This window comes from Anolis carolinensis, chromosome 4 (genome assembly GCF_035594765.1).
Source record: "Anolis carolinensis isolate JA03-04 chromosome 4, rAnoCar3.1.pri, whole genome shotgun sequence".
NCBI lineage: Eukaryota > Metazoa > Chordata > Lepidosauria > Squamata > Dactyloidae > Anolis > Anolis carolinensis.
The window spans coordinates 101,841,755-101,856,208 of record NC_085844.1 but is presented as its reverse complement, the minus strand read 5'-3'; the positions used below and the strand labels follow the sequence as shown (position 1 = coordinate 101,856,208).

Sequence of the window (14,454 nt, the reverse complement as noted above, 5' to 3'; positions counted from 1 at the left end):
ATTAAACAGAACACAAAGCCTATTCTGAGTACATGGATGTCTTATACCAATTAAGTGTGTAATAAATGGCTAAGAGTTTAACAGACTATGTAAGTCTGTTTTACAAGTATATATACATATATACAGTCCTTAAAACTTGAAAGCATGGAACTTGAGCAATAGGAAACATGGAACTAAAAATCCCTTAGCAGGCTTGCCTTGGCAAGAGATGTATCCTCAAAAACCAACGTTGACCACACTGGCGAAAAAGCCTTTTGGTCTTGCTAATATAGACAGAAAATCATGCCTTCTCCCCTGAGAAACTGATAAGGACTTTTTCGCTAACAAGCATCTTGACCTTCGCAAACCCTGCTAAACTGACCTAAATTGATGGAACGTAAATCTCCTCATTAAGCAGAACACCTGGAATCTCCTCTTCTGAGCTCATCTCAGTTTCTGACCTTGCTTCTCTAGAGAACAGCCTTTCTGGAATGTGGCCTTCAGACAGAAAATGCTCAATTTCAGGGCATAAAATCTCTTGCTGACCCTTCAGGCCAATAATCCCCAGTTACATCAGGCTGGCTTGCAGGTCCAGAATCCCCACTGACCTCAGGTGCAGGCACAAACTTCAACAATATGACTATTTCGTCATAAGGGGGCAATTTGTGGCACTTCAGATAATTCCCACTGGCTACATTGGTAGGGAATTACCTACCAATGTAGGTTGCTAAGAACTGAGTTCCAGAAAACATGGAAAGTCAAAAGTCTCTGCCCCAATAAGGAAAATTTTTAAACTACCCACTTGAGTGGTTTAAAAAGCATAAGAAAAGAAACAACAGTGCACTACTTGAATCTCTCCATTTGCCTACCTTTGTGGTTAAAAATGCCCTCCATTTCCATACTGCTCCTAGAGTGGGCAATGCAGAGAGATCCACAGGGGACCAGCCCTTCTGCAGCTGGGGACCGGTCAGTGGTTCGTACTAGGCACCAGTCAGGTTTGTCATGCGGCCGCTCCAGAACCTCCACTGTCTGACCCCGACGGATTGTCAGTTCATTGCTGTTGCATGCGGTGAAATCATGGATGACCACTGTCAACTCACATCCACCTGACAGCTGTGGAGGAAGCCAACAAAAATGGGAGGACAATCAGCACTGTAGGTTTAATAATTCCGGAGGTATATGTCATGTATCTAGACAAATTTCTAATGCAAGGCTCACAACTATTTAAGAGTACGCTAAACAACTAGTAGCAAGAATCAATTCTCATATTGTGTTCAAATGCTAACTTTGTATATGGAGTGGGGCATGCATGGCATCACACAATAAAGAAAGGTTTCACCAGAAAAATCACATAAAAGTTGTTGCAAAATACGTATTACAGACAAACCCAGACTATATAAAAGCATATGCAAAGTAAATCAACATCACATAACAGATTTCCAGTTGCTAAGACATAACAGAAACCATTCATATTAATGACTGCGTTGGGTTTCCCAATATTTGTATTGAACTTTTTAGTCAAAAGTGATACTATCAGCAAACAAGAGGAGCCTCTTGTTCTGAAGATGGTGGTTAGTTTTGGGATTCTCTGTTAACAATTTAGTTAGTGTGGTATCTTATATCCTGGAAAGCTACAAATTTGAAACATAGCTGTAATGCTATCATGAGTATATTAGATGCTAACGTGTATCATTGAATTATGTTGCAACAACAACAACAACAACAACTTCTTTATCCTTATACCCCACCAACCATCTCCCCAAATGGACTCAGGATGGCTTACATATGGGACAAAATGCCACATGGCATAAATATAAAACAATCAATTAAAGGAAAAACACAATTAAGATAAGAACATAGTAAAATATAGCAATCCAGATAAAAGCACAATTAAAATAAAACATAAAAATATAAGACAGCAGTGTTGGAACTCAATTTAAACAATGCTCAACAAAACTAACAGTACAATGGGTGTGACCAGGCAATAAAAGGGCCAGGAGTGGGATAGTACAAGCAGCCTACCATAGGGCCGGGGTATTGGATGAAGTGCAGAGAATAAAATATTATCAGGGAACCTAGGAACTGGGCATTTATAACTAGGGACTAGGCATTCTCAAATGCTAGCTGAAACATTCAGGTTTTCAACTCCCTGCAAAAGTAGGACAGTGTGCGTGCTTGCCTAATCTCACTTGGGAGGGTGTTCCAAAGTCGGGGGCCACCATTGAGAAGGCCCTCTCCTTCATTCCCACCAACTGTGCTTGTGACAGTGGTGGGATCAAGAGGAGGGGGGTCTCCCGGCAGATCTTAGAGCCTGTGCTGGTTCATAGTGGAAGATGTGGTCCGAAGTTATGATGCAGCCCCTTCAGTTTTTCCAGAATTTCAACACAAGGAGATTACATGTTAAGTCATATAATGTTTAAGATGATTACATCTTCAATTGATTGCTGTTTAAACTTACACAAATCAAACATTGTACACACACACACACACAAAATCAAAATAGAACAGTAAAATCCATGAAGACAGAATCATAGAATCACAGGGTTGGAAGAGACCTCGCGGGACATCCAGTCCAATCCCCTACCAAGAAGCAGGAAAATTGCATTCCTAGCACCCCTGACAGATGGCCATCCAGCCTGTTTTTTTTTTGTTTTTTTTGCAATATAGTTTTTATTTATTTCTTAAGGATAAGAATACATTGAAAGTGGGGGAACAGACTAGATAGTGGAGAATAGTAGGAAAAGAGAGTAAGTGAAGGAGGGACACAGAGAGAAAAAAAATTAAAAAATAGAATAAAAAACAGTGTATATATATGTGTGTGTGTGTGTGTGTGTGTGTATGAAATAAGAGGAGAGAAAAATAAATAAAATAAAAGTAAAAAAAAGGGGGGGGGAGTGGTGCTTTGACTTCCCATCCATGCTTCGAAGACTTTTCTTTCGTTTTCTTCGATAGTTTCTTTCATTTATTCTAACCTCCATCTTTTTGTTTGTTTTTATATGCAAGACAGATCTATCATGAAGTTCATTCTTCTTTCTCTTAAGAAGTTTACGACTTTTGCCCAATCTGTTTTATTCTTCCCTTCTCTTATCTTTTGTGTTCAGTATATCCATGTGCATAATATCTATTATTTTAATCAGCCAATCTTCAACATTTGGGACTTCTTCCTTTTTCCATATTCTTGCTAAAGTCAATATTGCTGCTGCGCTAATATGGAATAATATTCTATTTTCATTTTTGTTTAATGTTGTAGTTGTGAATCCTAATAAGTATGTTTCTGGTTTTAATTTAAATTTGATTCCTAACGTTTTTTTTGCTATCCAGCCTGTTTAAAAGCCTCCAAAGGAGGAGCCTCCAACACAGCCCGAGGCAGAGAGTTCCACTGCTGAACAGATCTCACAGTCAGGAAGTTCTTCCTAATGTTCAGGTGGAATCTCCTTTCCTGTAGTTTGATGCCATTGATCCACGTCCTAGGCTCCAGGGCAGCAGAAAACAAGCTTGCTCCCTACTCCCTATGACTTCCTCTCACATATTTATACATGGCTGTCATGTTTTTCAGTCTCATTGCTTTCTGCTTGAAAGCAAACAAATTGGATAGATGCCTAATAATAAGAAATCCATATGAAAGTCCACCTCTTACAGAAAATTTGTGTCTTTGAATCATAGAATCGTAGAGTTGGAAGAGACCTCGTGGGCCACCCAGTCCAACCCCCTGCCAAGAAGCAGGAAAATCTCATTCAAAGCACCCCCAACAGATGGCCATCCAGGCCCTGCTTAAAAGCCTCCAAAGAAGGAGCCTCCACCACACTCCGGGGCAGAGAGTTCCACTGCCGAACAGCTCTCACAGTCAGGAAGTTCTTCCTGATGTTCAGGTGGAATCTCCTTTCCTGTAGTTTGAAGCCATTGTTCCACGTCCTAGTCTCCAGGGCAGCAGCAAACAAGCTTACTCCCTCCTCCCTATGACTTCCCTTCACATATTTGTATATGGCTATCATGTCTCCTCTCAGCTTTCTCTTCTGCAGGCTAAACATACCCAGCTCTTTAAGCCGCTCCTCATAGGGTTTGTTCTCCAGACCATTGATCATTTTAGTCACCTCCTCTGGACGTTTTCCAGCTTGTCAACATCTCCCTTCAACTGTGGTGCCCAGAATTGGACACAGTATTCCAGATGTGGCCTGACCAAGGCAGAATAGAGAGGTAGCATGACTTCCCTGGATCTAGACCAAGGGTCCCCAAACTAAGGCCCGGGGGCCGGATGCGGCCCATCAAAGCCATTTATCCGGCCCTCATGGCACAAGGGCAGAAGGGGATTGGGCTAAATGACCCAAGGGGTCTCTTCTTCTCTTCCAACACTTATTATTATTATTGTTATTATTATTAACATTGATGCTGGGTGGCATCTGTCAGGGGTGCTTTGCTTGTGCTTTTGGTGCACAAAGGCAGAAGGGGGTTGGACTCAATGGCCCAAGGGATCTCTTCCAACCCTCTTTATTATTATTATTATTATTATTATTATTATTATTATTATTATTATTATTATTATTATTGCTCGGTGGCCAACTATAGTCCGGCCCTCCAACAGTCCGAAGGATTGTGAACTGGCCCCCTGTTTAAAAAGTTTGGGGATCCCTGATCTAGACGCTATACCCCTATTTATGCAGGTCAGAATCCCATTGGCTTTTTTTTGCTGCCGCATCACATTGTAGGGTCATGTTTAACTTGTTGTCCACGAGGACTCCAAGATCTTTTTCACACGTACTGCTGTTGAGCCAGGCATCGTCCCCCATTCTGTATCTTTGCATTTCATTTTTTGGATGGCCAAGACAATAATGTGTCTTGCTGCAAAAAAGTGTGCAGGCAGCATCTGCCAGGTAATCGTGTAAATATAATGTACAGGTTAATCATGTTATCTGAAACAAATTTGGTAAGGCTGTTTGGCAAACTTTCCCATGACCATTACCTACTAGTGTGGGTTTCTAATCCCAGTTTTGCACAACAGGGTGTTCAAGGAGAGGAGAAGGTAAAAAGGAAGCCTTATGTTTCTCATAATGAAGTAAAATAAATCAGCATGGATTCAGCAAGAGACAAGGAGGAATTACTCATGTTGCTCCTTACTTAGTCTCCCAGGACAATCTTGACTCAAGTTATGAGGTGCTTGCCTTCAGAAACATTCTAAATCTATTTGGGGTACCCTTCCCCAGCCTCCCCATCTCACTTCTCTCCCAGTTATATTAGATCTTAGTTCATTCAAAGTTATGCCAAGGGGAGCTTGGGGAGGGGGAAACGAAAAGGTCTTGAGGTTTTCTCAGTGCTGATTTATTTTTCATGGTTCTCTGTAGAGTGGAGTGAGAAACAATTGAAAACAGCTGTATGCCTAGAGCAGTCTGGGAAAATTGCCTTATTCTTTTACAGTGTGAACAGAAAGTGTCAAAATGTTAGAAAATGTGCACAAAAAAAGTTTTGTGAACAGATGGTTAAAACCTGGGCTTGACCAGCCTTGTTATATAGGAGGGATGCTTAAAAAACATTGAGTTTCTTGAACAAGTCCACGTCCCCATGAGATTTTTTGGGACTTGGTTTAGTGCCTCAGTAAGAAAACAAGAGTTCAGGAAGCAATGTGATAGAAATAAATAAAAACATGAAGCAAAGTTGGGAAGGAAGGAGACTATAGCTCAGTGACAAGCAGGGCCCTAGGTAATTTTCAAGTGTAAGCGAACAGAATTTTGCCCCCCCCCCCCAAACCAATAACTGAAAAATAAAAGCGTTGGATAAGCGAAAATGTTGGATAAAAAGGCGGGATTAAGGAAAAGCCTATTAGATATCAAATTAAATTATGATTTTACAAACTAAGCACCAAAACTTCATGTTTTACAACAAAACGACAGAAAAAGTAGTTAATTACATGTAATGTTATGAAGGAATTACTATATTTACGATTTTAGCACCAAACATTGCAAGGTATTGAAAACATTGACTACAAACACATTAGCTATTAACAAATTGACTGCAAATAAAGATAGAATTGCATAAAATAAACTTGCAGTAACAACATTGTCAGAAGTTAAATCTGTAAAAACTTCAGTCCTTGCCATAGACCTTAAGAAAGGTCAGAGCATTCTTGGGGATCCACCTCATTGGGCATATCTTTAAAAAAAATATTGCCATCTGGCAGATGGTACAGGGTGACAAAGACAAGGACAGACTGAAGCTTTTATCCTGGAGCTGGGGTTATGTTGGACTCTGTGGTTTCGCATTGATGTGGCTTTGGGGACTCTGTGGTGGGGGTGTTGTTTTGTGGTATGTGCAGGAGAAGGCATGTAATTTCGTCGTGCAGTACAAATAAAGCTATTCTAGTCCAACTCTACGATTCTATTCCCATTTTCCTCATCACCAGACATCATGACTGGAGCTGATAGGAGTTGTGCGACAGCAGGCATGGGCAAACTTGGGCCCTCCAGGTGTTTTGGGCTTCAACTCCCACCATTCCTAACAGCCTGAGGGCCTTTCCTTTTCCCTCTCTGCCACTTAAGCGACTGAGGGGGAAAAGGAAAGGGCCTCAAGATGTTAGGAATGGTGGGAGTTGAAGCCCAAAACACCTGGAGGGCCCAAGTTTGCCCATACCTGCTCGACAGCCACATCTGGAAGGCTGTGGTCCTCTGTGGGAGATCTTGGCCTTGCCTGAGGGAGTGATGAAGAGACCTGAGGGCGAAGCAAGGGGAGGGGGGAGCCGCTCACCTCGAACATGAACGAGACCAGGATGCAGAGCACCAGGCAGAAGCCGATGTCAGCATGGTTGTGGATGAGGAACTCCTGGCTGAAGAGTGGGTGGCTCTTGGCCCGCCTCCGGAATGCCACAGCAGGTGAGGGGTTAAGCAGCAGTGGGCGGGGCTTCAGGCCACACGGCCAGCCAATCAGGTGCCCGCTGCCGCGCCTGCACGGAGTGGCCCAAGCTTGAGGCGCAGTCTGAGCCACTAGAGAAGTTGCCCCAGGGTGGCTGGGCAGAAGTTGGCAGCACCGAGCCGCTGTCTGTCGGCCGGCCAACTTCTCCCCGGCCGCCCCGGGGCAACTTCTCCAGTGAGCACCTGGTTGGCTGGCCGTGTTGCCTGAAGCCCTGCCCACTGCCACTTAACCCCTCGCCTGCTGGATCGGGCCCAGGAGACAGCCCGGCAGCGCCGCATGGCAGAAGGCCATGCCTGGGCAGAGGTGCCTCAACGGTTGCTGAAGGCGCCATCTTCTAGGGGGCGCTGTTGAGGCACCTCCGTCCAGACGTGGCCTTCCTATGGCCGCGGCCTGGCCATGGCCACTGCAGAGGCAGGCCAGGCCACAGAGGCAGGAGGTGCCTCAACGGCGCCCCCTAGAGGATGGTGCCTTAAGCAACTGCCTAATTTGCCTTGCGGTTGAACCACCCCTGGTGACAAGGTGGTTATTTTACACACAAATAGTTTCTACTATCACTGATTAAGAGCATTTCAGCCAGGAGGTGGTGAAAGTACTGACTTTCATGCACATGTTTTTCAGTGCTTCCCCTGGAGACCCTGGTAGCGCAGTAGATTAGACCCTTGTGCTAGCAGGGCTGATGATTTGAAGGTTGGGTTGCTGACCTGAAGGTTGCCGGTTTGAATCCAACACGGGGAGAGGACAGATGAGCTCCCTCTATCAGCTCCAGCTCCCATGCGGGGACATGATAGAAGCCTCCCACAAGAATAGTAAAAACATCAAAAAACATTAGGCTGAGCAATGTCCTTGCAGATGGTCAATTCTCTCACACCAGAAGCGACTTTCAGTTTCTCAAGTCCAGTGGTTCTCAACCTGGGGTCCACAAATGGTTTTGGCCTACAACTCCCAGAAATCCCAGCCAGTTTACCAGCTGTTAGGATTTCTGGGAGTTGAAGTCCAAAAATATCTGGGGATCTCAGGTTGAGAACGACTGCTCAAGTCACTTCTGACACAAAAAAGTGCTCCCCATGAAACAAGGAGTAGAAAACACCTTTAAAAGATTCTTTTAACTCAGTAAAAGTCACCAACCACTATGTGGGCCCTACTGTTCCAGTTTATGTATCATTTCTACAGTGCTAAAATAACCAAATTTTATTCTACACTATAATTATCTAAGTATATGGCATATCTCAAAATTCTTACATATTGGGGTATAAAAAGCACTATTCCTTTCTTGCCCTTTATAATTATCTCATTACAGTTTCCTAAGGTAAGCAGCCAGCTAGTCAAACTGAAGTTGTAAGGAAACTAAATATTAATTGTGTGTGTGGGGGGGGGGGGGGGGGGGGAGGGGGGAATTAGGAAGTGTTATTTCTTTCTTGACCACTTCTGTGCAAACATTTTTTACTCATACCTTGTTAGACTACATTTCAAACTGTTCCTAATTGCCCAGAGATAAGCCATTAATTCTCAAGGAACTGTATCAAAGTGAACTGCATCATAAAAATGAGCACTTATCTCACACAATGCATCATAAAGCATAATAATTTAGCGAATAAGGATTCTAGGTCAGAAGATGCAGCCTTCAGGAAAACTACAAGCCTATACATTTCTTTACAGCGATTAAACCATTCAACAGCCAGTTTCCATTCTCTTTCTCTGTCCACATATCGAGTAGATGAGGCTTCACTAGCACTAGCTACAGGTGGAGGAGGAGGAACCCTTCCTCATGGGGCTACTTCCCATACACTTATTTTCAACCAGGGAGCTCTAATGTCTCATCAAACTACACACCTCTGAATTCCATAAGAAGGCACCATGACAATTAAAGTGGAATCGTAATACTACCACTATATAAGATGTAATGGCCCCAGATTTTGTGTATGTGTAGGTATGTGTATCTATAGAAAAAAAGATGAATACAACATATCAGCAGATAAAAGAATGAAATTCTAGTCAAACCAGTATAATGTTGATAACTGGTCACCTTCTCTATGTCTTCCCTCTTTCCCGCACTCCCAGGGCCAAATAATAACCAGGATACTTCTAAGTCACTTTTAGTAGGGAATTTCTAGTGTGTAGTAGGTTGCTACTGGATCTCAGCCTCTGCAAGTTGTCAGCTTGTGCAAAACAGAAAGCTGTATCATCCTATCAAAATAATTAAAACTGTATTATTTATTATGATACTGTGGCTTAGGTATACACATATAGACACACAGGCAAACATTCTCCTAACCTTGAGTTCTCTTTATTTTACTTTACTTTTTGGTAACTTACAATGATCAATAATCAGGTTTGGATGCCTGCCTGTGTATGTGTCTTACATGTGTGGGTGACCTTTCCTTGCCACTGTGGAGGGTTGGTATTTCTGTACACACAGTGTTCAAAAGCCATTCCTCCCCAGGGCAACTTTAAACTCCTGGAGCGACCTCACACAGACAATGTGAACAAAGCCTATAGGTTACTTTTTGGAACACCATTTTTTTTTCCAACTAATTAGTTATAACTACTGCTAATGTCACATCTCACATTCTTTTCCTTAAAGCCGTACTATCAGAATTATGAAGCAATATGCAGTGCTGTCCTACTCAAACACTGTCTCCCTCACCAGATCAGAAGGGAATTGTGTTCACTAACTGCACCACTTCTATAACATCTCAGTCCCTCTCCTCTTGCTCCCAATATTCTTGCTGAGAAAGACCTAAAGTAAAAGGCTGACCTATCATGTCATATAATGTTAAAGACAATTACATCTTCAATTGATTGCTGATCAAACTTACACGAATCAAAAACTGAATACACACACACAAAATCAAAATAGAACAGTAACATCCATGAAAATAGAATCATAGAATCATAGAGTTAGAAGAGACCTCGTGGGCCATCCAGATCAACCCCCTACCAAGAAGCAGGACAGCCTTTACTTTAAAGCCTCCAAAGAAGGAGCCTCCACCAACACTCCGCGGCAGAGTTCCACTGCTGAACAGCTCTCACAGTGAGAAAGTTCTTCCTAATGTTCAGGTGGAATCTCCTTTCCTGTAGTTTGATGCCACTGATCCACATCCTAGTCTCCAGGGCAGCAGAAAACAAGCTTGCTCCCTCCTCCCTATGACTTCCCCCCACATATTTATACATGGCCCTCACCATGTCTCCTGTCATACCCCAGCCACCTTTGGGTTCTGAACCTGATTCAGAAATGAACTTTGACCAGGATGAAGCTTATTCTGACTTTTTACCTAGTTCACAGTTCCTTCCAATTACAGAGCCCAGCTGTTGATAGCTCGGATGCTTCCTTAATTGGGAGAGATACTGAAAATATAACTCCCGTGGTAGAACCAGATGTCCCGAGTTCCCCAGGGAATGTATCCTTTAACAGAAGGGAGTTTCTGCATCGCCAGAGATCAGAAAAACAAGGGCTTCGAAGGAGTCAACATTTGGCATCTCGAGGGGATAATGGATAGGAGATTCCTTTGGGAACCTCTGGGGAGTTTGGTTTCCCTTCGATGGGATTAGATCTAAGTTCCATAAAAGTGTCCTACACTGTAAACACTTTGCGGTGTCAACGTAGCGATTTCCTGAGAACACTTCACTGACTCCAGTTCCCTGATTTCACCAAGCCAAGTTTCCTGTTCCTGGCGGTCAAGCCAAGCCGCGACTCCCGATTCAAACCGGAATAAATTCACTTCCTTGCCTTGTTCCTGAATCAAGATTGGTTTTAGCTTCATCTCGTTCCTGCCTTGATATCAAAGACTTTCTAGTGACTTTGGACCTTGTTATTCACTCTTGCTTTCTGTTTGCTTTCCCCGCTCAAGAACTTTCCAACAGTTTTGAGCATATTTCGGTTTCTGGACATTGGACAATAATATTGGACATTTCTCTTCAACTCTTTGGACTAATTCATACCTTTTTATAAAGGACTATTGCTCACTCATCCTTTCCACTTATTCATTCCTGAAGTTATAATTGTTTTAATAAAGATATTATAGGATTATTGATCTCTGTTTGGTTTCCAGTGCTCACGCTGCCTTGGGGTGCAACATCTCGTCTCAGTCTTCTCTTTTGCAGGCTAAACAGGCACAGCTCTTTGAGCTCTAAAAGACCTTCTATTATGCCACAAAGATGTGCAATGCAGCCATAGCCAAACATCCTGCAATATACTTTTGTTCATTGTAAACTGCTTGTCTAAGAGGCTAACCAACTTCTGTTTATTCTGTTCAAACTCACTATTCCAAATGTGCTCTTCAGTCACTTAAACAGGGCAAAAATAAAGCTGGTATTTGCCTTATGTGACACTAGTTAAAAGTGAAAGTTAAATCACTTCTTTTTGCTTTGCCTCTTGAATTCTATCCCTTCGATTTGTCCCTAACTTGTACAAAACAGTCAAACAATTGCTTTAAAGGACTTCCAAGGGAATGTGAAAAACAGCTGAACAACACACTACACAACACAGAGGTCTAATATTTTTTTAATAAGGGAGGTTTGAGAACAAAGATGTATTCATTACTTTTAAACACATACAGTGCAACTGTAAGATTCCCTGAAATATGCTATTTTCTCCCCTAAAAGTCCTCAATCTTTTCTTTCACAGCACCCTCTACTGGGCCTACCATGAACTAACAAAAATGTTCTATTTCTGCACAGTGCAGAAACTGTTCCTTTTACATCAGGGATTTCAGAAAAATCTCAGCATCGCTGCTTCACTGAGATGATGCCAGACCAGGCAACTGTAAGGTAGTTGTTATACTGCGAAGTGCAGATGACAGATTTGCTGCTGTAAACTCCCTGAAGCAATGTATTTCTCTCTGAGAACCCACAGATATTTTGGCAGTGTGTCCTATCAGTGATAAAATCATGGAAAATTGCTAAGCATGGGGCTACTTATGTTGTGTTGGATCCCAAAGACACAGTTAGGGTGCTGGGGAGGATTGAAGGTATCATAAATCAACCAGAAACAAGAAAAAGAATTAATGATTAAGTAATGTACAGCTATTACATTATGTTAGTGTAATTTTGGTAAGAAATTATAGATAGATGAGAGATAAACAGTTTAAAATAAAAAGAAGTCTATTATCTCAATTTTGTAATCCTCAGCCTAATATTGGAAGGCAGAAGCATTATTTCTTACACAGCAATTGGAAGAACAAGTAGAATCTAGTAAAAATGATTTATTTATTTATAGAAAGAGAAGATGCTTCAGAGCTCTTCCTTTGTACAGGAGGTTAGACATTATTCCCACTAGGATCTCCTGAAGATGCCAGCTAGATTGGTCTCAAAAACACTTGCCCATGCTTTCGAAGTTCTCCTTTCTCAGGTAGGAAAGCTGCTTAGAGTTGGAACAGCTTTCTTGAGGAACATCTCAAGAGGCTTTGAAAAGTAGTAGCATAGGTTTGCTGCTTTTTTAAAAAAAATAGGTTTGCTGTCAGCGGATGAGAAATTTTCTTGGCAAATGAAATTCTTCTCTGAAGCTTAGAGATGTTTGTGGTGTGCATGGGAGACAGGAGAGAGCAACACAATCACTGCAGCTCCATTACAATTTGGTTTATATATTCCACAGTAAATGTGGTTTATGACAACAGTAATTCCTTTTTAAATTGTGTTACTTTCTGCTGGCTCTCTTCAGATTACATGAGTGATTTTTCACTGGATTGATGGGTTGCTCCTTTAAGGCTTTTTACGAATCTATGTACTACTGACACTAGAAGATGATGTTATAATTACCTTTTTCAAGAGTATCATCAATATTTTAAAATTAATAATTTTAAGCTGATTATCACCGCTCAAGCACATGTTTTAAGAAGAAAAAATAAATGTCAAGGGACAAAAACCCTCAATAATACTGCTGTGAAAGTTTTATATATGAAGAAGTTAAAGGTCAAGCTTAAGAAAATAAAACTATTAACTAAAAATACCTAAGAATGTATATGTTGACTAATGCAAACTTATAAACATATGTTATATAGAGAGCTGCGACAGAACTTGGAAGAAACATGAAACTTGTATGAAATTACCTTTTTAAAAGTGCAACTTTTTTCTGATAATAAATCCATAACACGAAATGAAAGCATGCCTTTTTTGGTGAGCTGAGGGGATGTGTAGTAGGAACTACTTTTAAAAGGGCACTGTAAGAATTTTTGAGCCATTTTCAATTGAATTTGTATATACTTCTCTGGGTGCCCAAATAACCTAATGTAAAAGTAACAAGTAACATAAGATGTTACTTAAAACTTCTTGTGGCAACAATGGCAATTAATCAAGGGGCACTGATAGACTTTGCAACAAAATATAATAAATTCATGTTAAGAAGTAACTTTGCAGACCCTGAGCTGCATAGAAAGCATCTGCAAGACCTATTAAAAGGGTGCAATATCTTGAAGATGTCATTATTGTGGCCCAACTGTACTATTTTGCAAATGTCAATGTCTTGACTGCTGAATATCAGGGGGGACAGACGGGTTTTCCAGTGAGGGAAATGAGGGGATTTTATATCAAGATTCTGCTTGGGAGAATGGGTCTGTGCCTGGCAAAAGTAAAACAGCTCCAGAGCAGGCAGGAAGATGCTGTGGAATCAGATGATAGGGAGGACCTTTCCCCTAGACATTCCTTAGCAACACCAAATAAAGAGCTGGAACACATCTGAAGTTAGCAGAAGTTTGAGACTTGGTCTCCAGGAGAAGGGAGCTAGATTACGTCATTCCCAGAGAATTAGTGAGAAACAACAGAATGAAAAAGCCAAACAACAGTGTGAGAAATCATTGAGGCCACAGAGCAGGTGTGACCGGCATGACTTCCTGGCTCTGTGGAGTCCTTAAATTAAGGGGTTGTTTACTTGAGGGCCAGATCAGGTAACACTGCATTACCCTGTATATCTTGAGTCTAGTTTCATGTCTATGTTTAAGATCTTTGGGAAGGTCTGATACTCATGTTCGTCATCATGTTTTAAGAGAAGTTCATGTATTCCTGTTTGTGGATTTAAGGCTGTTTTGATCCTGGTTTTGCCAAACTTTGTCATCTTTCAACAGAACCTTGTTGCCTTTTAAATGCCTTTTTCCTATTACTGTTTGGACACTGCTTTTCATCTTACCTTTTCCCTTTTGGCTTTTTGATATTTGCTTTTTTGAATAAACTGTTTAGCTAGTATCATTGGACTCCTATGTGGTGTTGAGTGCAAAGATGAATCCAGGATAGAGTGCAACAGCTATTCTGAATTCCTTTAAGGAATAAAATGATATGAAAACAAATGATAGCAACCATAAGATTATATTCTTAGATAAATGAAATTCAGATTTAGTCTCTGGTATGATTCTATGGTATGTATGGTTCTCATATATAAAAAGTTAATGTTAATCAAAACAATTGCTTGCCAATAATTTTTGATGAGCTACTTTTCACCATGCAAAGAAATTTTGCTTTCGTCTTACCTTGTCACTATCTAGTGTATTTTGTGAGGTTCGGGAGGCAATTGAAATAGTATCAGGTTGACTACTGCCATCGCCTTGACTATCCAGGTCTTCTCCATCTCTGTAAAAACAGGAAATTGGGAGT

At 41.4% G+C, this 14,454-nt stretch overlaps 1 protein-coding gene across 7 annotated transcripts in view; it reads right to left on the bottom strand.

The window, feature by feature from the left end:
* Positions 1–14,454, bottom strand: part of trio (trio Rho guanine nucleotide exchange factor) — a 446,368-nt gene that overhangs the window by 98,399 nt on the left and 333,515 nt on the right. For all 7 annotated transcript variants that reach the window (XM_062979400.1, XM_062979401.1, XM_062979398.1 and 4 more), the window contains 2 exons: positions 14,331–14,430; positions 849–1,092 (listed from right to left, as the gene is read on the bottom strand). In XM_062979400.1, the coding sequence (XP_062835470.1) occupies positions 849–1,092; positions 14,331–14,430 (344 nt within the window). The remainder of the gene's footprint in view (positions 1–848; positions 1,093–14,330; positions 14,431–14,454) is intronic.